We start from the raw sequence: 27,266 nt of genomic DNA on the forward strand, positions 1-27,266 counted from the left end.
AATTAGATTTATACAATTGATAATTTCAAAATAAATAAAACCTGAGCTGTAAATGCCTCCTACCCCACCCCAATCCCAGCATACATACCTTATACCCCATATTCATCTAGACCAGTGTGTCTCAAACTTTTCTGAGCATACTCATATCCCTTGGAGATCCTGGTCAGATGCAGTTTCTGACTCTATATGTTGTGGGGCCTGAGAGTACATTTCTAACAAGCTACAGATGAAGCTCATGCTGTTAGTCCTTAGACCACCCGTTAAGCAGCAAGGTGACCCACTATATAGTTGATAATTTCTGGCCTAATGACTTTGTAGTTTTATAGATTCAAGACTGTAATATTCTGGAATCAAATATAAGAAATAACCAAAAATAATCACAAAAAACAAGTCTTGGAAGAAAAGAATGTTTTAGTTAAGTGAAAGCTTAAAGTATACCAAGTTGGCAGTGTTTCCACTTGTCTGACAGCGACACCTTTGATAAATTACAATATAAATCAGAACACCAAGTTCTGGTAACTTTAAAAAATGAAGTTACTGTAGCTTGAGGCTCTCCTCCAGTCGAGTCTAAAAAATTCAAGCCAGTACACTGCAAAACCACTATTAAAAATCTTTAATGGCAGACTGTCCATTTAAATTTCTCATAAACTTGCTTTAAGCTATCCCATCTCCTCCTCCTCTTTCAACAAATAAATGCTGCTTTTTCTTCTGTCTTATAGTTAAACAGCGTGTAACACCCAGCGCCCCTCCCTTTAAAAATCGAACAAAATTGTCTCCAACCAAAGGACCCAATGCAAAAAGGTTGGCTTCTTTAACACACTCATAGGTGTATGTATCTATTTCCACAGGATTACCCTTACATGTGATTGGCTGACTTGACTTATGGCCTAGGTAACATCCTTGTTCCTTCAGAAAAGACAGATTAGGATGAGAACCTATCAGTACTGCTGCTGCAGAAAGCTTAAATATTTTCTTCAATCCAGAGATGCTTTGAAGAATGCATTTCATGTCCGACTTAAAGGAAAGCACATGGTGCTCAGGAAAACTGGTATAATCAGATAAAAGATTTGAGTTTACAGAATATGACTGAGTACACATCATATGATAGACTTTATGATATTCAGGATAAAGCTTTTTGGGAAGCTGTTTGAAAATTAAGCTTGGATCAGTTACTCGCCTGCGAAATACGTGTATCACAGGGATGTTATTGTTGTAAGCACATAGTACTGCATCAGCTGCAGTAAGCCCAGAACCTACAATTAACACTGGGTCCACTTTGCCACGCAACTTTCCTTTGCTTATAGCAGCTCCAAATTCAGGCATTGAATGAAACACAAATGGAAAATCTTCCCCTTCGATTTCCAGATGAGCAGGAGAATCCAATGTTCCAGTTGCCAGAGCTACATTCTCAGCAAAAAGACAGAAGGGGACATGAGAACCATCTGCTATTCGCTGATAACCCCTGATTTCCCAGTTTCTCTTGATAAATTTTGACTTCTCTATCTGTAAATGCTTTGTTGAAATATCTCTGTCTTGACTATCATCATCATCTTGATCTCTGTAGAGTCTTGATACAGAAGTTATGTAAGTATTCTCTCTGAAATTCTTCTGAAGACCCATGACTTTTACATAATGTTTATAGTAGCGAGCTATTTCCTCTGGCATAACTCGATCCCCTTTTAGGTTCCTATAAAAGGAAAAGAAAAAATATCCTTTTTAGTTTCCATGGTTATTACTTCTCCATCTAGTAAGATTTTATATCTCAAATTCTTCTGGATTATCTGTTATAAATTATCTTAACACCTTACCAAAAAAGCTTTTATTTCTTTTTTTAGTTAAAAATGTTAATGAATTGGTTTTAGCAACAAAGGAAGACCCATGAGCGCAGAGACTGTATTTAATGTATCTTTGTTTCCCCAGTGCCATACACAGTGTCTGCACAAATTAGCTGCCTGAAAAACTTTCATTAAATAAATGAAGGGATTAAAATGTGGATATCTAAAAATCAGACTGTTTTATTTCTCACAATTATAATCTGTAACTATCGACTGAATGATTTAGATTATAATCACTGAGACACTACAGGGCTAACTGTAACATCTATGCTTCTTAAAGATTATATATACCATCTTGACGCAATTTTTAGTAAATTGCTTTCTATTTTCCTAATAACCGAAAATAATTCAGATCTGTCTTCTGCTAATCAATCATCTTATGTCTAAATCAGAGATAACATTTCATTCTATGTGTTTTCCTACATATAAAGCAATCTAAAATGATCTGTTCTTTATGAAAAAAGTACATTAGTTTATCTATCACTTTCTAATTTAAAGTGATGAGCAGTAATGTTTCTAAATCCTCTGCCCCAGAGGCAAGCTGTAGTAAAAACAAACCAAATCATTTGACATAATTCATTATACAGCTGCTCCTCAAATTACCATGGGGTTCATCCTGATAAACCCATCAGAAGTTGAAAATATCACAAGCTGAAAATGCATTTAATACACCTAACCTCCAAACATCATAGCTTAGCCTAGCTTACCTTAAATATGCTCAGAACACTTCCATTAGTCTATCGTTGGGCAAAATCATCCAACACAAAGCCTATTTTATAGTAAAATATTTAATATCTCATGTGATTTACTGAATATTAATTAAAAGTGAAAAACAATGGTTGTACAGTATTTGAAGTATGGTTTCTACTGAATGCATATCAGTAGACATGTACCATGTTAAAGCTGAAAAACTGTTAAGCCATTATTAGTTGGGGACTGTCTATAATTAGAAATTTGTAAAAATATTTCTTTTAAAGTTTAACAATTAAGATTTAGAATGTATTAACTCTCAGTTTTTACAAAAACCTTACGCAGTAGTTACTACTTCAGTCATGCACTACATAATGACATTCTGGTCAACAAAAGACCACACATATGATGATGGTTCCATAAGATTATAATGGAGCTGAAAAATTCCTATCGCCTAGTGACACTATAGCCATCCTAAAGTCATAGCACAATTACTTTATTTTTTATAACTTTATTGTAGCCTAAGTGTACATTATTTATAAAGCCTACAGTAATGTAATGTCTCAGACCTTCAAATTCACTCACCACTCACTGACTTACCCAGAGCAACTTCCAGCCTTTCAAGTTCCATTCACTGTAAGTGCCCTACACAAGTATACCATTTTTAATTTTTTATACCATATTTTTACTGTACCTTTTCTACATTTAGATATGTTTAGATATAAAAATACCTCCACTGTGGTACAAATGCCTACAGTATTCAGTACAGTAACATGTTGTACAGGTTTGTTACCTAGAAGCAACAGGCTATACCATATAACCAAGGTATGTAGTAGACTATGTCATCTAGGTTTGTAGAAGTACATTCTGTGATGGTCACTCAATGACGAAATTTCCTGATGACACAATCCTCAGAATGTATCCTCATCATTAAAGTGATGCATGACTGTATTACCACCTTCATTTTACAGATTAGTAAACTGACAACTAGTTTAAGTTATTTACCCAGGGTCACAGCATTAGAAGTTACTGAGTCAGGACTCAAAACCTGCCAATCTCTAGAGACGTAAGAGTCTGCTCTCAACGCTATACGCAAAGGCAGCAACTGAAGCTAATATTTGCCACAAGAATCATTTTCACATACTACTTCAAAATATGGTATGCATAATTCAGAAAAATAAATGTTTTTGGAACATAAATCAGAAAGCTTTCCCTTTCTTACCCCTTTTACAAAGGGAAGAATGTGTTACGCAATTTCACTTGCTTACTTAAGAAAACCAAGAACTTGTAAAACTTGCCTAATTTTACAACTTTAAGTTTCAAATCCATATATAATTTTTTCCTTAAAAGCCTAAAATGAATTTTTTGAAAAGTTTAATTGCTATTAAATGATCTAAATTTGTCATCTTAAATCTCATCAAATTAAGGAAAATTTCTATGGATTAGCATGCTTTCTATCTAGCAGGAAGTCAAGTACTCAAATGTTACATCCCTATTCTAACAAAGTTTAAGTAACTTCCTGCTTCGACTCATAGTTTCTGTGAGTAGTCAAATTAGAGTAGATTCTCTGTATTAGTAATTCCTATCTAAGTTTTAATATGCTTGAAAATGAGGCAGTTTTTCATTTTTTTCTTTTTAGACTTTGGGTCCTTTAATCCAAAATAAAAAAAAAACATATTTTTCTAAGATGAGATTTTTTTCTCCGTTACTCCAACTTTTATACTTTTTGTTAAATATTTACCTTCATACCCAAGTAGCCAACCATATCCCCGGATTCTTGTTTATTCCATCATTCTAAATTAGCAATCACATAATACACACTCTTTACCATTAAAGTCAAACACTTTAGGTATGTACACATGAGCTGTGCATATATTAATTTATATATCAACTCACAAAAACAAATAGATAAAAGTGTAAAAAATAGTATGTGGGTGGATGAGAAAGTAACTAAACAGAAAATGAGTTAACAAGACAGTGGGATAAATTCATAGGAAACTAATCTGCAGATAATACCTTACACCTCTGTGCTTAGTTTTACATAATCTCTAAATGGAAATTAGCTCATTATACTCACTGCTTCAAGAAGGCATTTTTATTTGAAAGACATGTACATTTATATTCTTCATCTGTGAGAGAATCAAAAATATTTTGAAATTTTCCCAGTCTCTTTTTCAGTGTACAGCAACGAATTTTAACAGAGTTTGATCTTTACCTTCGTTTGTTTGACACCCAGTCCTTAAATTTAAGTCCAGGTAACTCCATCCAATTTCCAAAGCTGATTGTCAACATGGAGCCTTCCATATTCTATTAGAATAAAAAAGTACAGTCAATAAACACAATTAAGTATGTGGGTGGATTTTTTTTTAGCTAAACCCATCTCATTTACGATCATAAGATACGTTCAAGCAGTCCTAAATGGTTATGTAAATTACCTCTAAAACTTTAATAGACTTTTATAAACTTTCATCATTTGTATTATCCATCTGTATTTTTTCTTTCATACAGTTATACATTTATAAAACACATTTACAGTATTCCCTAATGGCTACACAATTGTTGATAGCTTTAGCCTATGATCAATATAATTCAGATGCACAATAATCATGTTAGCGAACAAACCAGTATTTTCACTTTTTAAACAAAAGGAAAATGTTCATTAATTTCCAAAATTTTAGATATTTTAAATATTACTTTAATATTATTAACATATTTTTAAAGATTAGCAACAAAGCTTTTCACCCTTCATCAGTTATAATTCTAAAGTCTAGGCTGATTTGGATACAGCAGTATCTCTCTCTTCCTAAGGATAGAGAAATAAGCAGTAGTTGCCTGAGAAACAGACTCACTTCTGAGGCTAATGCTGCCATCAAGCTCTCTTGACCTACTTCTGCTTTGCTCAAAAGCCCTGGGGCCAAGGATCTACTATCCCAATAACCTCAATGATCTCTTTCACCCAACCCTAAATTTTAGGCAATGGCTTCTTTTCTCATAAATTCCTGCCCTGCTTCTATACAGCCCAGTTTGGAAATGAGGCATATTATTATTATTATAATAATTACAACTGGCTAACATTCACAGAGTACTTACTAAATGCCACCAGGCCTTGTGAGGCATTATTGTGACAGGACATATTAATAGATCACCAGAGGGAGAAAATGGAGCAAGCGGCCACTGCTTTGAGGTAGGCTGGCCCTGATACTAGGATCAGAACTAAGAAGATGGAAAACCATAATCATCATAGGATGAGCTGTTAAGAATGTTTTTACATATCAGACATTTTTCTGAGCCATAAGAGTTTCATCTGGAACTCTAAAACCTTAAAACACTACTACCAGCTTTCTGACAGCAATTTCCTAATTTTATTCCCAATGCACCAGTTCTTCCAGTTGGCTGAGATCCTTGTCCCTTGATCTCTTCATTTGTCTCCTAATCTTTCTTGTTTTCCCTATGCAATCTATATGCCATGAATGCCTGCGATCATGGAGACTGCGGTGCATTAAGTGATACAAATGGGACAGAAGTACAGGAGGAGTATATAAAAAGTATCTATTTCTTCAAGGACACAAATGGACTTTGAGGAGTGTACCATTACAAAGGGAGAATATCCTAGGCAAAATAAAAAATTCGTGTGACAGCTTAACAAAGAGAAAGAACATGAGTATCCTTCAGGGAATTAAAAGAAATGTAGCGTTGTGCAGGAAAGGATTAACTCAGTATGCCTGAGTCACGGCCACCACCTCGTAGGAGATGACATCTGAGCCTGTGGAATATTCTACCTCATGAGTGTGTTTTGTCGCATGCCTGAGGCCTTGGCCATGCTGTACCAGTGTGATCACGTGAGTTTATCCTAACAATGTGATTTATGTGAATACCAGTTTTTGCTCTGGGGCAGGGGTCAGAGTAGCTAAAGTCAGTCACTGCTGGCCTACATAAATGATCCCATAAAAAAAAATCCCTGGACACCAGACATGGGTGAGCTTGGTAAGCTTTCCTGGTTGGCTACTCTTCACATGTGTTGTCATGCTTCGTTGTTGGGAGATGTAAGCACATCCCCATGTGACTCCACTAGAAGTGGACATCTAGATTCTTACTTGGTTTTTCTTTGACTTTGCCCCATCAGCCTTTTCCCACTGTTGACTCTAATCTGTATCCTTTCACTGTAGTATGCTATAACCATGAGTATACCATCTTTTCTGAGTCCTGTGAATCCTAGTAATCATAGAGGCTGAGAGTGAACTTGGAGTTCCTAACACAAGCATGCTGGAGCATATAATGTACGAGAGAAAGAGGAGTAAGGCAAGAAAGCTAAGGAGGGGATAGATCACAAGGAATATGGTAAAATGTATTAGAAAGTCTGCAAACTGTACATTGGATGGATGGGGAGCAACTGAAGGGTTTTATCCATAGGTATAACATTGCAGCTGTGTATTTTAGAAAAATAACTCTGGCTTTAGTACGGAGAATGGACTGAAGATGATAAGATGAGTGGGAAAACCATTGTGAAAGGATTTGCAATAATTTGGGTGAAAGACGATGGTGGCAAATATTAGCAAAGTTACAATTATGACAGGGAAAAAACAGAATAGATGGATTCAAAATATGTTTATTAGAAAGAATAGAAAAGATTTGGTGATTAACTTGAAATGGGAATTGAATAAAGAGAAATCAAGAAAGAATCCCAGGTTCCTGACTTGAGTAGCTACATGACAGTGCCATTTACTGATAAGAAATCAAAGAATTTGATAATAAAGGTGATTCATTTTAGGCATGTTGAGTGTGAGGAAACCTGTACAATAATCAAGGGAATGTATTTAGTTGGATACATGAAAAAAAGCAATCTTGGGCCAGAAATTTTGATTTAGGGATCCATTGGCATCCACATTCAAGTCACTTAAGTAGGTAAGATAACCCAGGGAGAACAAACAGTATGAAAAGAAGAGCTTGGTTAGGGATAGTCTAGAGAAGCACAGTTTTAAAAGAACAAGAGCCCAAGTATGTGAAAAGGAGTGACCAAACAGGAAGAAAAACGAGGAGACTGAAGGTTCAGAGAACCTAAGAAAGACATTAACACTGTCAAATGCTGCAGAAGTCTGGAAAGATAAATTTGAGACTCTTCATCAAATTAATCAAAAAAGGAAGTTACTGACCTTCAGGAGAAAAACATCTCCAGTGGAAAACCAATGACAGAAGCTAGAGTGAGTGAGCTAAGGAGTAAAAGGCAAAGGTGTGCAGATAATATGTAAAGGTAACTATTTCAAGAAGTTGGTTATAAAGCAAAGGATACAGATAAGCTGGCACCTAAAATTTTTTTAAAGATGGAAATAATTTTAGCATGTTTATATTTGTTTACATGACCAATATAAGCTGGAGGAGAAATTAAAGATACAAGATGTGGAAAATCAAATAAATAATGTCCTTGAGAAGCTAGGGATCCAGAATGTAGCTGCAAGGTGAGCCTTACACAGGAGAAGTAATACCTCTTCCATTGTAACAGGGGTCAAGAAACAAAGAATTAGCATGAATACAGCTAAGTTTGTAGATTTGAGTGTGAAAATTTAATTCTGAAAGTGTATTAAATCCTGATGGATTACATTTTCTCTGTAAATTAAGAACCAAGAGCATTTCTAAGCATGACAGAGAAAAAAGAGATGAAGTTTTGCAAAGAACTTAAGGAAAGTTGTCAAGCAGCGTTCAGGGCCCAAATGAGGTTAGAGAATACTTTCACAGCTGTATGGTTTTTTTACCTGGGGATTTGACAGCTCAAGTATAAGAAAAGATCAAGTGGACAGTTAGATGAATTGCTTTGTTCACCAAACCCATGTGATGGTAGGACAACGGGTCAAGGGAATTAAGGAGAATGGTTGTATCAATGGACTATCGAACCTAAGCTGGATACATAAGGGGGTGAAGATCAGGGCCTAGAGCATTCTCTGTGTTTGAATATCATGTATGGTCTGAGTAACTGAGTGATGCAGCTAGAAGAACAGGAAGTTATGATCAGAAAGTAAGATATTTGAGGACTGAGGTTTTCACAAGTTAAGTAGTTATGAAAGATAAGATCTACACTGGAGCCACTGGAGTTAGTAGCTAATGAACAATAAAAGAGAGTATCATTGGGAATGAGGAGATTAAGGGACTAAGAGGTTAAGGTGTTGGTCTGTGTCATGTATGTACAGATACATTCATTCAAGGTGACACTAAAACTTGGAATATAATGGAAGACCAGGAGTTAGGTGCCACAGATTCAGTAATTGATGGAGACAGTTTGGAATGATAGAGAAGCCAGAAAAATGGCATGACCTGGTCAAAGGAACGAGGGTTTTTACACAAGAGCAATGGGGAGTAAAGAGAACACCAACCTCACTAGCCAACCTGTAAGACATGGCATGGGCCTATGGGACAATGAACAGGATCCACATCAGAGGGCTGCAGTGTGAACAGTTCTTCAGGAAAGACAAAGCTTTCAAGAAAGGGAGTAAGCAGCACATGGCTGAAATGGTTAAGAATGCAGGAAAGCTTGTTTATCACTAAGTGGGGTTCAAGATGGCACAGTCAGTAAGTTTGGAAGGGAAGAGAGTGGTGATAAGCTGGATCACAAGAGAAGCAGAGTACTACATGGAGATGAAAATGAAGCAGAGAACTATACGGAGATGAGTACGACAGAAGAAATGACTTAAGGAGCTTACATTTTGAGTAATGATTAAGATTAACTGGGATGCATATAAATAAGACGGGGGGATGGCTGCATAAACAGGTAGGTAGTACTACAGGAAAGAATGGAAAGACTAAGAATAAGATATGGAATACAGCTGGGAACAATTATGCCTGGGAAAGTCAGAAACCTTCATAGAGGTGATGCTTGACAACTGGATCACAGCTCAGATATCATTTATTTATATCCCTTTTCTAGTGAATAAATGCCTACAAAAAAATCAGGAATTTTCGGGTATATTTCAAAGTTTACACTGAGTCAAAATGTGTTTTTAGTAATCAAGGTTTATCCATACTTTAACTTTTCTACATGTAAGTGCAAAAAACGAAGTTAACACAAAGATCAATTATTGCCTGTACATTCTGTTAAGCAGAAAAATTTAAGTATAATAAAACCTCAAGAATATAAGGCAATTTAAATGCCCTCCCTACCCCCAAATGTATGATGGCTTTTTTTAGAAATGTGGTTTTATTAAGAATGCTACTCATTAATAAAGCAAATATAAAAACTTAAGCTTTGGGAGTGACAAAATTCTTATCTTGGTGGTTTCATTGTTATACATATTTGTCAAAGCTCATCAAATTATACACTTTAAATGGGTACAGCTTATTGCAAGTAAATTATGCTTAAATAAATTTGATATTAAGAACTAAAAACAACACTTAAGGTAAAAGGCACAGATAATTTGGTAGCTGCTATTTATTATCATAAAGAAACTTAAGATTCAAAAAAGGAAATCAGTGATATATTTAATCTAGAAATGTCCCCTGATACCCTAAAATAGTCACTTATGAAATGTGAACAATGTTTTAGATGTATATAATATTCCACTAGGAACAGCCAACTGAAGTTTGTACTAAAAATTTTATATTTAATATAATAAAGTTTGCATGAAGTCTGTATTTTATAATACAACAAATTATTTAATATCTATTTGTACAACAAATGAATAGTTACTGCACATTAAATACTGTGTTAACTGCTAAGGACACAGGAGTAAAGAATAGTTATTAGTTATTGGCCCCCTAATGAAATGCACTGAATGAATCTTTAGTTTATTGGTTCTCTGGTTTAACCTCTGCTATGGACGGAACTGTGTCCCCTCAAAATTCTCATGTTGAGCTCCTAACCCCCAACGTGACCGTACTTGGACATGGAGCCTTCGGGGAGGTAATTAGGGTTAGATGAGATCATGAGGGTGGGTCTCTCTTAACAGGATTAGTGGCTTTATAAGAAGAGAAAGAGGGATTGCTCATGTGTGTGCTCTCTTTCTCTCCCTCTCTCTGCCATATGAAGACACAGTGAGAAGGCAGCTATTTGAAAGCCAGAAGAGGGCCCTTACCAGGAACCAAACTGGCTGAAACCTTGATCTTGGGTTTTCCAGCCTCTAAAACTGTGAGCAATAAATGTCTGTTGTTTGAGCCACCCATTCTGTGATATTCCGTTATAGCAGTCAAGCAGACTAATACAACCTCTTTTTTTCACAATACATTTTTCCTTTAAGATCTTGAAAATGTGGGGAAATAACATACTGGTTTGAAATACCATGTGAGATTCTGTAAACTCTAAAATGAATAAATGCATTTTGAATTTTTTTTATATAAAACATTCCTGAAATGTTTTATATGTAATTCTTATAAGATAGTATGGAGAAATGTTTATGCTAAGACTGCATCCGTAATCAAATTTGGCTTAATTAACTGCTACTAGTAATTAACCTAAATTTAACTAACTGAACAGCATTAAAATTCCTCTCAGACAAAAATGTGATAAACATATATTAACAGTATTATCATAATATGATTAAGAATCAAGATGGTCTTATCAACATAAGACATAATAATTTCACATACACTAAAATGTTAAAAAATATATACTCACATGCCAAGCCCCACCAGGTGGACCTTTACCAAGAACTAAGTGAGGGATATAATGATGTTGTTCTAATTTCCAATGCAGAACAGATGGATAATCATACCCAAAGTCAGCATCTGGATGAAGAAGCGTGTCGAAAAGTACTGCCACTGGATTGGAGGATCGGCCCTCAAGGCCCTCAGACAAGTATTCTAAGTCCTGAATGGAAGAAAAAGGGAGATAGAGTTTTTAAAAAAGCCAAACCAGTGATCAGAATAATAGTGAAGGTCATTACTCTAATACAGCACTTCCCAGCTATCCTAGCTATAAAATATAAAACACTGATGTTCCTTGAAATCTTAATGGATTCTTTGGTCAAATAAATACAGGAAAAGGCTGTGTTTCAATAAAGCTAATCAGATTCTTATACCGCAAAACTTGAAGATGTCTTTAATATGCTAATGTTTATCATCATGCTCCAATAATAAAAAGCAGTATTTCCAAAATTTATTTTAGTATAGAGCACCTATAAAACCTCCATGAGGAAGTAATTTGGGAATTCTGCTCTAATAAATTCAAGAATATAAATAGAAGTAACTCAGCAGAATATATTTGTGAATCTAAAATAAAAAGGATAGAAGATACCATTTCTGTCTAACTAAGAAACAATGCTTACATAAATAAAAGCTAATCTTGTTTCAGTAAAAAAAAAAAAATTAAGATTGACATGTATGAAATAATACCTGATCAATAATGGAAAGATGTCTTGCTTCTTCTAATTTACTATGTAAGACTGCATTTGGGTGTATTGCTTCCGATGATAAATATGGTCTGTAGCCTGATAACATATAAGAAAGGCATATTCCTGAGGGTCCATTTCCTATTAAAAAAAAAAGGTGGAAAGGTATACATCATGCATCTTAATACTCTTATTCCTTGGCTTTTCTCCTACTTCAGGATGGCTCCTCTCCCTCACCAATTCTTCTTTCTCTAATCTTTTCAATCCAGATGTTTCACAAGATTCTGACCTTTGTGTGCTCTATTTTCTTTTGAGAGACTCATCTATTCAAAGCTTCAACTCTCTATGCTACTGACTCCCAAAATTAGTTCTCTAGGCTGACCTCTTTCCCAGGAATATATCCCACATTCCATACGCTACTTCTTCATTCCATCTGACTGATAATAACTTAAACACAATGTGTTCAAAAGCAAACTCATGAGTAGCTTTATTCAGATGCCCTCTCTCCTTCAAACTCCATCCCACCTCAAACTATGAAACTCACAAACTCTTAAGTTAATAAGGACTGGTTCTAAACCTATTTTGTCCCCATATCCATTTGGTTGTCTTTACTATTCTCACTCCTGTATTTTCACCTAGAAGATAAAAGTCTCCTACTGCTTCTCCTTCCTTAGATTCACCCACTCCCAAACCATTTCATATACTACATTCAGAAAAGTTTTGGTAACACATAGTCCTCATCATGTCATTCCTCCATTCTAAAGGCCTCTCTTGCTTATTTCTGACTATCCCATGTTTTCTGTGTTCTGGTCTCAACCATCTTTTCAGTCCCAACTCCTAATACTGCCTTCCTATGTTTATATGCTTTAAATAAAACCAAACTGGATTTGTTGGTGAACTACTTCCATTTTTGTAATTCTTTTAGTCTGGGTTGCTACTTCTTTATTATCTCTATCAAAAATTTAATCCAACTGAAGACAACTTGCTAGTCATAAAGGAAAAGAATCCGATTTCTTGCCTAATATATTGCCCAAAATAAAATATGCTCAAAGATGTAAATAAGAAAAGTAAAACCATAAGGATATTAGAAACAGGGTAATATTTCTACTTATACAGCTAGAGTGGGAAGACTTTAAGCCTGGCAGAAAACTCAAAAGACATAAGGGAAAATAAACCATTTGACTTCATAAAAATAAAAAAACAAATGGCAAATAGTAGGAGTTGGGATCTGAGGAAAGTAGCTAGTTTGCTTGAATCAAAAAGAAAGACAAAATTAACGAAGAAAAAGCATATGCTAGTGTTAACCAATACAGAAAAAGCATTTGACAAAATCTAACATTCATTCATGATAAAAAAGAAAAAAACCTCTCAATACATTAGGAATAGAGAGGAACTTCCTCAACATGATAAAGAGCATCTACAAAAAACCTACAACTAACATCATACTCAATGGTGAGAAACTAGATGCTTTCCCTCTAAGAGGGGGACCAAAACAGGGAAGCACCTCTCACTATTCCTACTCAACACTATAATAGGAGTCCTAGCTAACGCAATAAGACAAGAAAAAAAAGAGATACACAGATTGGGAAGGAAGAAATAAAACCACCTTTGTTTGCAAATGACATGATCACCTATGTCAAAAATCCCAAAGAATAAACCAAAGAAACCTCCTGGATTTAAAAAGCAATTAGAGCAAGGTTTCAGGATACAGGTCAAAATACTAAAGACAACTGCTTTCCTATATACCAGCAATGAACAAGCTGAATTTGAAATTAAAAATACATCACCTACATTTGCACCAAATACTTAGGTATAAATCTAACAAAAAATGTCTATATGAGGAAAATCACAAAATGCTGATTAAAGAAATTAAAGAAAAATTTACATAATAGAAAGATATTTCATGTTTATGGATAGGAAGACTCAGTACTGTTGAGATGTCAGTTCTCCCCAACTGGAGGTATAGAGTCAACACAAGCCCAATAAAAAATCCCAGCAAGTTGGTTTGTGGTTATTGACAAATTGATTTTAAAGTTTACACAGAAAGACAAAAGACCCAAAACAGCTAACACAATATTAAAGACAACAAAGGCAGAGGACTGGACACTACCCAACTTCAAGTCTTACTATAATGCTACAGTAAACAAGACAGTATGGAATTAATGAACCAACAGAAAAATAAATCAATGGCACAAAATAGAGTACACAGATGTAGACCCACATAAATATAGTCAACTGATCTTGGATAAAGGCGCAAACGTAAGCCAATGGAGAAAGGGCAATCTTTCAACAAATGGCACTGGAACAACAGAACATCCTCTTGCAAAAAATACAAATCTAGATACCAAACTTACATCTTTCACAACAATTAACTCAAAATGGATCATAGACCTGAATGTGAAACGCAAACTGTAAAACTTTTGGGAGAAAACCTAAGTGACCCTGGGTCTGCTAATGAGTTTTAGATACAATACCAAAAGCAGAATACATGAAAAAAAAATTCATAAGTAGGACATCAGTAACATTTAAAACTTCTGCTCTGCAAAAAATACTAAGAGAATGAAAAGACAAGTCACAGACTAAAAGAAAGCATTTGCAAAACACATATATAAGAAAGTACTTGTATCCAAAATATACAAAGAACTCTTAAAACTCAACAATAAAAGAACCCAATTAAAAATTAGGCAAAAGATCTTATCAGATACCTCACCAAAGATAATAGAGACAACAAATAAGAATATGAAAAGATGCTAAACATCATACATCATTATCAAATTGCAAATTAAAATGAGATACCAGTACATACCTACTAGAATGGCTAAAATCCAAAATATAGACCACACCAAATTCTGACCAGGATGTGGAACAACAGGAATTCTCATTCATTGCTACTGGGAATGCAAAATTATCTAGCCACCTTGCAAGACAGTTTGGTAGTTTATTACAAAAATAAACATAGTCTTACCATATGATCCAGCAATTATACTCCTAGGTATTTGCTCAAATGAGTTGAAAATTTATGTTTGCACAAAAATCTGCACATGAATGTTTATAGCAACTTTATTCATAATTGTCAAAAGTTGGAAGCAACCAAGACGTCCTCCAAAAGGTAAATGGGTAAACAAACTGGTACATCCATACAATGTAATATTATTCAATGATAAAAGGAAATGAGCTATCAAGTCACAAAAAGACATAGAGGAACCATAAATGCATATTGCTAAGTGAAAGAAGTCAGTCAAAAAGGTTACATACTGCATGACTCTATTATATGACATTCTGGAAAAGGCAAAACTATAAAGACAGTAGAAAGATAAGTGGTTGCTAGGGGTTGAAGGTTGCTAGGGGTTGAAGGTTGAGGGAAGGTATGAATAGGTGGAACACAGACTCTTAGAGCAGTGAAAGTATTTTGTATGATACTGTAATAGTGGATACATGATGTATACACTCAGTAAAATCTACAGAACTGTACATCACAAAGAGTGAACCCTAAACTACAGCTTTTAGTTAATAATGACATACTAATATTGGTTCATCAACTGTAATAAACATACCATACCAATGTAAGATGTTAATTTTAGTAACAGGGTAAACTAAGAGGAGAGGAAGAGTATATGGGAATTCTTTGTATTTTCGGCTCAATTTCTCTGTAAACCTAAACTGTTGTGAAAAATAAAGTCTATTAATAATAAATAAATAAATGACAAATAGGGGGAATTAGTATCTGAGGCAAACAGCTAAGTTCCTGGAAACAAAAAGATGCAACACACAAAAGACAGTAAGCAAAGAATACAAACAGGCAGCTCATAGAAAGATGTCCCAGTCTTAACCCCAGAACCTGCCAAAGTTATCTTGTACGGCAAAAGGACTTCGTAGATGTGATTAAGGATCTTGAGATGGGCAGTATCCTGGATTATCCAGGTGGACCCAATCTAATCACATAAGTCCGTAAAAACAGAAAGCTTTTCCCAGCTGTGGTGAGAGGGAGACAAGAAAGAAACACTGCTGGTTTTAAAGATGTAGAAGGGAGCCAGAAGCCAAGAAATGTGAAAAGTCTCTAGAAATTTGAAAAAGCAAGGAGATACTCTTCCATAGAACCTCCAGAAAGTAACACAGCTCTGCCTGTAACACACTCTGATTTCAGCCCAGTAATACCTGTGTTGAATTTCTGACCTACAGAACAGTAAGACAATACGTTTATATTATTTAATGCCACTAGGTTTCTTTTGTGGTAATTTGTTACAAAAGCAACAGAAAACCAATACATACATAAGGGAAATTATCTCCTTATCTATTATCAGGTTAAGCTACCCATGGACTACCTCAGGCAAAATAGGGATAGATAGTCTTGGGAGAAGTGAGATGCACAGGTGCAGATGAAGGTATTTTTTCCTTTTCTGACCATCCCATAGCCTAGCCAGCCTAAGAAGACAGTGTTCCTTTACTCATTCATTCTAAGACATCCAGGACATAAAACCAAGGTTGGACATACAGGAAAAAATGAAACACACTGTATGGTCCCTTCGATCTATCTCAAATGGGAACTACTACAAAAACTGTCTCTATTATATCCTCTAGAGGACAATCTAGAAGAACAATTTTGTTCTCCTCCTTTCTTTCCTTCCATTATAGCATCTGCCATATGCCTGTCAGAGGACATGAATTTTCTTTCTTTCTTGTTACTAACTTTGAAACAAACTATCAAAGAAATTCAGGAAGTCATATGCCACCAAGGCATCTATATCCCATAATTTTCTCCTTTGGCTTAGATGCACACTATAGGATAATACTTGTTTGACTTTCTTGAGTTTGCATATTAGATGGAAAATATACATAACAAGTAATTAAATGCATGCAATAAAAATTTATAATTCTAAATTAGGTTGTATTAATAATTTAATTTTTAATATCTTATATGCCTATCTGTTGAGGTGGTACAAAGGATATATAAAAGTAATGTTACAGCTAAGGTAATTACTGCAGAGTACTATAATGTCATTGCTAATTGAGCACTGGTTACTAGCTTGCACAAGTCACTCAACTTCTGAGTCAGTTTCTGTCTATATGTGCCCTAATAACATCAGAAGGCTACTGAGTTGTAAGGTATAACCCAATATTATACACAGAATTCTCTGTACAAACCCTAATAATATTATCATCACTACCACGAAATTGCCATATAGTTAACACAACTAACAGGCAAAATTTTAAAATCATGCGGTAATATCAGCCCTTCAATGAAAAGATAATTGCATTTTAACATAGACTCTAACATCATATAAACCAACTACGTACTCCAATGATTTGGTTATTAGTTATTTTAGCAAATATTTTAGCAAACAACCTAAGAATACCTTCCAATACAATCTTAAGAACTTGCACTATCTACCTATACATTTATAAAAGTAGTAAGGGTCATACTGTAATTTTAAGAGATAAAAATGCAATAACTTACCTATTACTACCACAGGCAAAGTCACTGATGAATCTTCAAGTAAAGACGTTTCTTCAACTAATGGCATAGCTTTAACTTTTCGCCCCAAATTATCACCAAAATATTGCACTAAGGAATTAAAAATCTCTCCTTCAGTTTCAGTGTCACTATAGTTTCTTTAAAGAAAAAATAAAAAGGAACAAAAACAAAATAAGAGATACAGTCAACATAGAATTTAGTCTTTACTCAGATTTTATTTAAGACAGAACATATTTAATAGTTTCATAGGAGAAAAGGAAATTGTTCTGATTAGTGCTTTCAAATTAGTAGTAGCTCAGCCACATGTCAACCTATACCACTTTGAAGGCCCAAATCCTAAATAGCTGCTTATCTCTCATTAGTATCTTGTAGACAACTCCCTACTAAATAAGCAGCTTTCCTTAATGACCAAAGACAGCATCGTATTGGGGATTTTAGAATTCTCTAAGATCTCCTAGAGATGGCTAATTTCTCCCTTATTTTTTTCTTATTAATTAAAACGTGATATATAGTCACATATATTTTAAGGAAAAGTTATTGTACTTATAAATGGTACATTTTGGTAAAAGAAATTTACACTTTATCCTCAAAAATATATTAAAATGATCTTAATGTTGATTTCCAATCTTTCTTTCCCAGTTGCCTCCCTAGAAACTAGTTTTAGCATTTTGACATGTTCATGCAATAAATGGAATTTCCCCTGAACACAGTCACTGTTCTGCATTATACTGCATTACTTTAGAACACAATGCCCAAATTATTTTTCATCTTCATACAATCAGCAATAGCTACAATTTCTGGAAGTATTAAACTGTGTACCTACTAGTGGGTGAGTGTGTTTATTACTCTTCCCAAATGATAAATAAAATAAATATGGAATGGATCAGTTATTTCACAGGACTCAAGTCAACTCAATGATCCCAGAGATTGATCAAGGGAAAGGATTAAGCAGAGATAGGAATTTCTGCTTCCCTGTAACTTTCAGAGTTCCCAATCTAGCCTAGCATAGGGCAGAGTTCTTAGGATATACTAAGCAATTTCCTGAATCAAAGAAAGTAACCTCTACCCCCAAATATTTGGTCTCCTCTTATATGGCTTCTTTAACCAAAACATATGCATCAGACATGGCTGCTAAGCTAAGGGAAACCCTTCCTCACACGCAAGCCTACCCCTGGAAGAAGTGTCTTCTGCTCAATTCATCCCTTTCTGAATCGGTCCTACTACTGCCTCTGATCAAATCCAGATGCATCTGCTGCCTTGCCAGCTTCTGCTTCTTGGCAGCTGCATTCAACATGAGTGTTTTATACTCTGGACTTGTCCCTAATATTTCTCCGAAGTGTGTGCAAAAGATAGGTTCCCCTGCTCCCTTTGGAGGCTTCTGACCAAAGTAATGTTGGCCTGATTATGCCTGTTGTTGTAAAGGCCACAATTCTTTTTCAGGAGATAGAAACCTCACCTTCAGTTTCTCTCAGACATCCCTACCTCAAACACTGTTGCTTCCATATATATATATAACCTAAGAAATAATTAATAAAAATGATAATCACTCTAAGTTTTTGGTTACTACAAAGATGTTTCCTTCTTCAAAACTTAAACATTTTACATTAAAAGGTGGGGAGAATACACTTGGGGTTGTCAACTTGAGAGTATACATTTTAAACAAGATTACTTAAATATTATCTGATATTCTGTACATTCTGAAAGCAAACTTAGGATCTTTTTAAAACAACTGGGAATTAAGACATGTTAGCAGTTACTACCACAGTTGATTTATAAGCAAAACTCAAATGATTTATCTAAAACGCCTGGGTCAGTTTCTTAAGTCTGCAAATAAATGCTGTGAAATATTAATAAATACTTAATATTCAAATTCCTTAAAAACAAATCATGGCTAGCAGTGCTGGCTTAAAGAAATTCCACATCACTTTTGCTTAAAGGTGCAGAACTCAATTTTTGTATAACTCATTATGAGGCATTTATAATATTCTAAGTCATGATGTCTTGAGTCTTGGATTTTTATTACAGCTATCAATTCTATATACTGACTATATCTTTTACAAACAAGTACCTTTCCTTACACTGAACTTGTCCTTTCAAATCAGTTTATACTTAAAAGAAAAAGTAACTTGAGAGGTTAAGACAATTAGAAATAAAATACCCTCTGTTGGGTTTCTGTCAAAAAGACAAATAGCTTTCAAAAGCTCAAAAACATAAGACAATAGATCATTTGATCAGGCCCTAGATCAAGGTAAACAGAGGTAGACTTGGAAAGAAAGTTTTTTTGTTTTTGTTTTTAAATAAGAAACCTTTAATGATATAATCCACATATAAAATACACTGTACAATTCAATGGTTTCTAATATATTCACAAGGTTTTGCAACCATCACCACTAATTCCAGAAAATATCTATCTCAAAAATGTACCACACACCCATTTGCAGTCACTCTCCATTCTCCCCTCTCCCAAGCCACTGGCAACCACTAACCTACTTTCAGTCCCACTGGATTTGCCTATTCTGGACATTTCATATGAACGAGACCCCTCATACAATATATAGCATTTTCTGTCTGGCTTCTTCTATATAGCATGTTTTCAGGTTCACCCACGTGCATGTATAAGCACTTATTCCTTTTGATGCTTGAATAATATTCCATTGTGTGGATATACCACATTTTGTGGTATTTTGTGGCATTCATCAGATGATGAACATATGGATTATTTCCACTTTTTGGCTATTATGAATAATGCTGCTATGAACATTCACATACAAGTTTCTATGTGGACAGTGTTTTCATTTCATTAGGATATATTTCTAGGAGTGCAAAGGCTTGGCCATAAACTCTCTATTTAACATTTTGAGGAACTGCCAAACTGTTTTCCAAAATGGCTGCACCATTTTACATTCCCACTGTACAAGAATTTCAATTTCTCCACATACTAGCTAACACTTGTCTTTTATCTGAGCCATTCTAGTGGGTGTGAAGTGGCCTCTCATTGTAGATTTGATTTGCATTTGCCTAATGACTAATAAGGTTAAGCATCTTTTCATGTGCTTATCTACTATTTGTATATCTTCTTTGGAGAAATATCTGTTCAAATCCTTTGCCCATTTTTTAATTAGGTTTTTTATCATTGAGCTTTAAAAGTTCTTTATATATTCTAGATAAAAGTTCCTCCTCAGATATAGTTTACAAATATTTTCATTCATTCTGTGGACTGTCTTTTCAATTCTATTTTTTGTAAGAGAAAGGATTTCACTATGTTGCCCAGGCTGGTCTTGAACTCTTGGGCTCAAACCGATCAGCCTTCTGAGTAGCTGGGAGTACAGGCATGTGCCACCATGCCCAGCTTTGCCTTTTCAATTTCTTGATGATGTCCTTTGAATCACATAAGTTTTAAATTTTGATGAAGTCCAATTTATCTTTTGTTGCTATGCTTCTGGTGTCCTAAGAAATCACTGCCTGATCCACAGTCACAAAGACTTACTCCTATGTTTTCTTCCAAGAGTTTTATAATTTTAGTGCTTACCTTAGGTCTTTGATAATTTTTGTATATGGTATGAGGTAGGTACACAACTTCATTCTTTTGTTTGTGGATATCCAGTTGTCCTGGCAACATTTGCTGAAGAGACTCTTCTTTCCCCACTGTCTGAGGACCCTAGTCAAAAATCAGCTCACCATAAAAGAATTGATTTCTGGACTCTCAATTCTATTACACTGATCTAAAGGATTATCTTCACACCAGCACCACATTTCTTAATTACTGTTGCTTTGTAGTGAGTTTTGAAATCAAGAAGTGTGAATCCTCCAATTTTGTTGTTCTTTTTCAACACTGTCTTGGCTATTCTAGGTTCCCTGCATTGCCATATGAATTTCTTGGATCTGCATGCCAATTTATGCAAAAAAGGCAGCTGGGATTTTGAGAGCATTGCATTGAATCTGTAGATCAACTCCAGGAGTATTATCATCTTAAGAAAATTAAGTTTTACAATCCATGAATATGGAATTCCTTTCCATTCATTTAGACCTTTACTTTCTCTCAACATTCTGTTTTCAATGCACAAGTCTTGCTTTTTTGTATTAAATTTATTCCTAAGTATTTCATTACTTTGGATGCTTTTTGATTATTTTACAATAAATGGATCTTCTGTTAATTTCATTTTCAGATTGTTCAATGTTAATATAGAGAAATACATTTTTTTGTTATGTTGATCTTGTATCCTGCAATATTGCTGAATTCAATTATCAGGTCTGGTAGTTTTTTGTGTGTGTGGCCCTCAAGCAATCTGACTCTAGTCTGCCCCAAGACTCAGGAAGAATAAGACCTTATCTAAATTCTCTATATATTAGCTTATCTAAATTTACAAAGATTAAATAATTTGTTTTAATTTTTTAGTAGTCATTGGTATTAACTGTGTGACAAACTATCTGTAATAAACTTGCTTGCTATCTGATAAATTTAATAGTGGCTTAACACAGAGACATGAAAAACTATGAATCAAGAGAATGAAACAAAAAATAAAAATATGGTTTACTGGTTTTACATAAAGCAATAATGAAATAAAAGTCCACTAGTAACTATTCTTTCTAAAAAAATCAGAGCCTAAGTTATAAATTTAGTATTGCTAAACATGTTTTATAGTCTACGCATACTGTATCACAGGACTATGAACATTGTTAATTTCTACTTTCGATCTCCAATTTGATGAATGTTTGCTCGATTTAATACAAGAACTTATTCTGGATAAAAATCTACCTTCCCTTTGTTTGGGACACCAATTAAATTGGAAAATATGTGCAATTACATTTAGGAAATAGTGAAGAACAGCACTTAACGGACATACAAAATAGTTACCCTATACTTAGGGACCAAGTTAAAAGACTATTCGACATTTAAGATGATTTTAGAGGCCTTCCAATTTTTTATTTTGAAACATTAAGGATGATGTAGACATAATATTAGGATAACACAAAAACGTTTTCCACATCATAGCAATACTTCTTTAAATGATCGCTCAAACTAAAATGAAATGTTTTACTATCTGAATTTTTATAGTCTTTGGAAGGATAATACTAAATTTTACCAAATTTATACTACCACATGAAAAAAAGGTTCTAAAGCCATAAATGAAGTCAGTCACACTCTTCATCTTTCAGAACAGGAAGTATGAGGTTTTCTCCTTTGGAAAGTGCGTGGAGAGCTCTGTCCCAATACCTATCCAGATCCTAAACAAGATCCAAGATGTAAATGTTGCCACAACCTATTTTAAAATGTATGTTTCTAATAAAACCTGCTCAAAGAACAGCATTAGTAAATTAGAAACATATTCCTAAAGAAGCTGGCCAACTTTTATTTTCAATTTTAGACACAACAGTTTTGTAATGAAAGTGTGGTTGATTAATCATATTGTTTACCTTTTGGCTAGCAGTCTTGATTTCCTTTCTGGCCCTCTAAACCAAAATACAGCAAATATTTTGTTTTCAGCCCCTACTCCAAATTTCTGTGCACAGCAGTAAGCATATGGTATTCACCTTCTATGGTTAATCAAAAGGATATGAATCCCATGCTGTATATAAAAAGGTGTCAAATGGCTTTTAGACAGTATTTTCTGAAAGACATGTAAGGGGTTTCAGTTTAACGAGTTTTCACTAGGGGAACCTGTTTTCTAAAACTCGCCAAAGTGAATTTCATATTCTCAAAACACTGTCTTTTGGTAGTCAACAAACAAATTTTTTTTTCTTTTTTTTTTGAGACAAGGTTTCGCTCTATCACCCTGGGTAGAGCACAGTGGCGTCATCATAGCTCACTGCAACCTCAAACTCCTGGGCTCAGGCAATCCTCCTGCCTCAGCCTCACAAGTAGCTAGGACTACAGGCGCCACCACACTCGGCTAATTTTTTCTTTTTTGGGGTAGAGATGGGGTCTTGCTCTTGCTCGGGCTGGTCTCTCACTCCCGAGCTCAAGCGTTCCTCCCACCTCCGCCTCACAGAGTGTTAGGATTACAGGCATGAGCCACCACACCCGGCCAAAACAAATTTGCCTAGAAGTTAAAATCAAGCACTTTATCACATAAAACAATTTTTTTCAATATCCAGAATTTACAGACTCATACAAAACTTATCGAGAAGCTGGACAAGCCTGGATTTTTGCCATTACAACGGGAGTTCTGAACTTTCTCTGTGCCTTACATCCTTGCACAATTTTGTGAAATCTCTGGACTTCTCTGAATAATGTTATTAAATACATATAGGAATTACAAAGAAACTTATTATATAATACAGTTATAAAATATAGACTTGCTATATATATGTGCTTTTCCATTGCATTAAATTCAGTGATGTGTAATTACTGTGATTTTGAAGAAACGATAAGCATAAACTATTTCTAAATATCTGCAACCATCATGTGATATGAAAATAAGTGTGATTTCTATTGACAGTCACGATTACTGTGATTTGTTGCTTATATTCCTATTCAAGGAAATGTTAGCTTTCAGAAGTGTAGTGAAAATAATATACCTTTCTGTCCATCTAAGTTCATAGACCACCTAAATTCTACCTACGAAAACCTATTTTAAGAACTTTTGATCAGAGTTTCATAATTTACCAAAAAAGATGTTTTACACATCATTATTCTGGAACATTCCTATATGTAAAACAAGGTACTAAAGTCTTCTTTAAGCTTAACATTTTTTCACCTCATGGTTAAAACCAGTTTCTAGTGTCTTTGGTCTCTTTCCCTATAATTTAAGTGTTAGGCAACTGTGCTAGATCTAAGAATTACACTCTTATTTTAAAACCGCATTATCTTTATCATCCCTAAAAACTTTCCCCATAATCTTGAGTGTAAAATAGCCACATTTTTCAAATTTAAACAATATACGCAGCTTGAAATGACTAGTATCTTAATAAGTCAGAACCTATTCGTAACTAGATGACGACACTAAAACGTAGTTCCCTACCCTCCTTCAATCCCATTAAATTCCGTTATTAGAAGATTTTAAGTAATATTTTTTTTTTTTAAGAAAGAAGGCCCTTCGTGGAATCTTTCACTAAAACTTTGTCCTACTTGAGAGTCTCAGTTCGCCGGAACCCACTCGGGCAGGGCCTAGCCGGTCCCGCAGTCCCGTGACCCGCGCGGTCCGGGGCGGGGACGGGGGACACCGGAGCGGGGCTCCCCGGGAAGGGGCTCCCGCCTCGAGCAGCGGGGCCGAGGCGGGTCGCGCCGGGAGGACACTGCGGTCCAGGCGCTGGCCCTCCACCCCGGCCCGGGCCCGGCCGCGGGGCCCAACAGCGCCCCATCCCCGGCCCGCTCCCCTCTCGTCCCCAGCGAGCAAGTCACCTGAAATGACCGGTCAGGGAGCAGCGGCAGCACCACACCGGCATGGAGCTCTGCGCGAGGGGCACCCGAGCGCGGCCACGTCGGCCGCCACCGCCTGCCCCGGCCCGGCTGCCCGCTCCGGGCGCCCGCCCGTGCGGGGTCGCGGGGTCCGCCGGGCGCCCCCGCCCCGCGCCTCGCCGTTGCTGCGGCCGCCCGGGCTCTGAGGCACCGGCGTCCGCCTCAGATAGCAGCTTCCGCCCCTCGCCCGCGGGGAGCCCGGCGCCGGTGGCGGCTGATCCCGGGGCGCCGCGATGGGGGCGGAGCGGGGCGGGGACGCTGCGACGGCGGCGGCGGCGGCGCGCGGGCTCCTCCTCGCAGGTGCGGCGGCGGCGGCGGCGAGGCCGGCGATTGGTGGAAGCCCGGCCGGGGTGGGGGTGGCCTGACCGGAGGCCGCGCGGGTCGGGGGGCGAGGCTGCCGGCGGCCGCGGCGGCTGCAACCGGGGTCCGGCCCTCGGCCTGCGCTCCGCGGCCCCTCCGCGTGGGGCCTGGCGGGGCCGGAGGATGGGAGCCGAGAGGGCCGGGGGCCGAGCGGAAGAGAAGGAGCTGCTAACCGGGCCGGCGGGGCGACCCGGGGGGGAATCCTGCGTGTGACGCGGCCTTTGCAGTCCCGCCGAGGATCCCGGGAACGGCCGAGCTTCCCGCTCCCGGGAACCCCCCTCTGGGCATCTCCTCGCGCCGGCCCCGGTGCCCTCGCCCGAAGCTTCCGGGTGCTCCCCGCCCTTGACCCTCATCACAGTCCCTTGGGGGGACTCACCTAACCGCAGGCGCCCGGGCCTCGCCCGTCTTTCCGGCTTTCTATTGGGGAAGTCCGGCTCTCTGGAAGGGGTCAGCCGCCTTTAAGTAAGTGGCTCGCAAACATCCACGAGTGTGAGAATTACCCGCAACGCTGGTTAAAAATGCAGGTGCTCCTGCCTGCCCCAGACCTACCCTGTCAGTGCAGAGGATTGGAAGGGCAGGAACGTGAGCTGCTTTTTAAGTCCCTCCAGGCGATTGTGATGCAATTGGGAGTTAGAAAAGTACTGAATAGTGAGTGTCCCTATTCGGTGTTTGTCAAAATTTAAAGGGGTGGGGGACAAAAACTAGGAGGGATCGATTTCATCTATGCGATGTCTGTCCCCCACCCCTAAAAGAGCCCTAATTATTCTTGCGGTTAAACTATACTGTACATGCGTTTATGTTTTAAAACGTAGTTTAAAAAAATGTTCAAGTTTTGAAGACAGTTGTCACTGAACAAACGCGGTTAACAGGTATTTTAGATTCTGTGGAGCTTAAAACAAAATCATAGGACTCAGCCTGCCTCTAGGACTAAGCAATTTAAGAGTATGTTTGCCTTTTTTAAAAAAAATAATATATATGTTTTTCTCTTTTTTGAAGTTTTGACAGACACGTTCATTTCACATTAACGTTGGTTCTGCAAGTGAAGCATGTAGTTACTTTTTCTTTAATATTCATAGCATTATGCTTTTGAAGCACCTGAATTCCTGAAAGTCCAATCCAGAGAATTTAAATATCTGACAGTATCAGAATGTTCATAAGTACTTCGTATAAATTTTTCCTTTATGGCTTTGTTTTCATTTTGAGTTTTCTTGCAGTATTTTAAGATCAAATAACAAAGTGGTGTATCAAATTTTAGGCTTAATGTGGTTTGCATTTAACCTTGTGAACTTGCTATTATGCTTTATTCTTCATAATGGCTTGTGATTAAACCAGGCCACAATGACTGTGGAGAGGATTTTTCTTGTAGTAAATGGGGCATATCAGTATTTTCATATTTGTATTTTGAAGTTGTAGGTGAAGTCTTATTTAAATATAAAACCCAGGTTGGTGAGGTTGCTACTGTTAGAGTGCAAATTGGTGTGTAATCCAGAATTCCAACACCTGCATGACAGGAACTCACTCTCAGTGTCCACCATAGTATATTTAGGGTGGGGCTTTTCTCACACATGTAACCATGCTTGTTCATGGTGCCTTCTGGGTCTCCAGTGTCACCTGGTAGTAGATTCCTTACTGAATAGTGCTTCCTACTGATATATAATGTACTAGTATTTTATACATTAAATGATAATGTAGTGGCTAAGGGGATTGTCTTCGTTGGAATCCTTACTGTGCTAGCTGTGTGATCTTGGGCAAGTTACTTAGCATTTCATCTGTAAAATGTAGATAATAGAACTTCACTGGCTATGAGGATAAAACAAAACACAAATCACCACAATGCTTGGCTCATGTTAATTGCTGAATAAATGTTAGTTTTTATGATTAGCAACAATATTGTAAAATATTTTTACATTTTCTAAAAGCAAAATTCTGGAAAATATGTGTTATGGACTGAACCATGTTCCCTGCAAAATTCCTTTGTTGAAGCCTTAACCCCTATTGTGACACTTAGAGATAGGGCCCATAAGGAAGTATAATAATTAAGGTTAAATGAGGCCATAATGATGGGACCCTAATTTGATAGGGCAGGTGCTCTCGTAAGAAGAGGAAGAAACTCCTTCATGTGAGGGCACAGCAAAAAGATGACAAGCTAGGAAGAGAGTCCTCACCAGGAATGGAATTGGCTGGCACCTTGATCTTGGACT

The 27,266-nt window shown here is 36.7% G+C and overlaps 1 protein-coding gene and 1 long non-coding RNA gene across 3 annotated transcripts in view; one reads left to right on the top strand and one right to left on the bottom strand.

Annotated features, from left to right (window-relative positions):
* Positions 1–393: 393 nt before the first annotated feature.
* Positions 394–25,551, bottom strand: OSGIN2 (oxidative stress induced growth inhibitor family member 2). Of its 2 annotated transcripts, none has more exons than XM_045561471.1 (6): positions 25,442–25,551; positions 17,289–17,443; positions 11,838–11,974; positions 11,122–11,313; positions 4,741–4,832; positions 394–1,687 (listed from the first exon to the last, which is right to left on the bottom strand). In XM_045561471.1, exons 2-6 carry the CDS (start codon positions 17,353–17,355, stop codon positions 655–657), a joined length of 1,521 nt encoding a protein of 506 aa, XP_045417427.1. In that variant the 5' UTR covers positions 17,356–17,443; positions 25,442–25,551; the 3' UTR covers positions 394–654. The 2 variants fall into 2 exon arrangements, with proteins under 2 accessions (XP_045417427.1, XP_045417426.1); XM_045561470.1 differs by lacking the exon at positions 25,442–25,551 and adding an exon at positions 24,649–24,945.
* The window catches only part of LOC123645003, a 108,289-nt gene continuing 106,128 nt past the window's right edge, over positions 25,106–27,266 (top strand). The window contains exon 1 of the long non-coding RNA XR_006737363.1: positions 25,106–25,527. This is a non-coding gene — a long non-coding RNA (uncharacterized LOC123645003). The remainder of the gene's footprint in view (positions 25,528–27,266) is intronic.

This window comes from Lemur catta, chromosome 9 (genome assembly GCF_020740605.2).
Source record: "Lemur catta isolate mLemCat1 chromosome 9, mLemCat1.pri, whole genome shotgun sequence".
In the NCBI taxonomy this organism is placed as follows: domain Eukaryota; kingdom Metazoa; phylum Chordata; class Mammalia; order Primates; family Lemuridae; genus Lemur; species Lemur catta.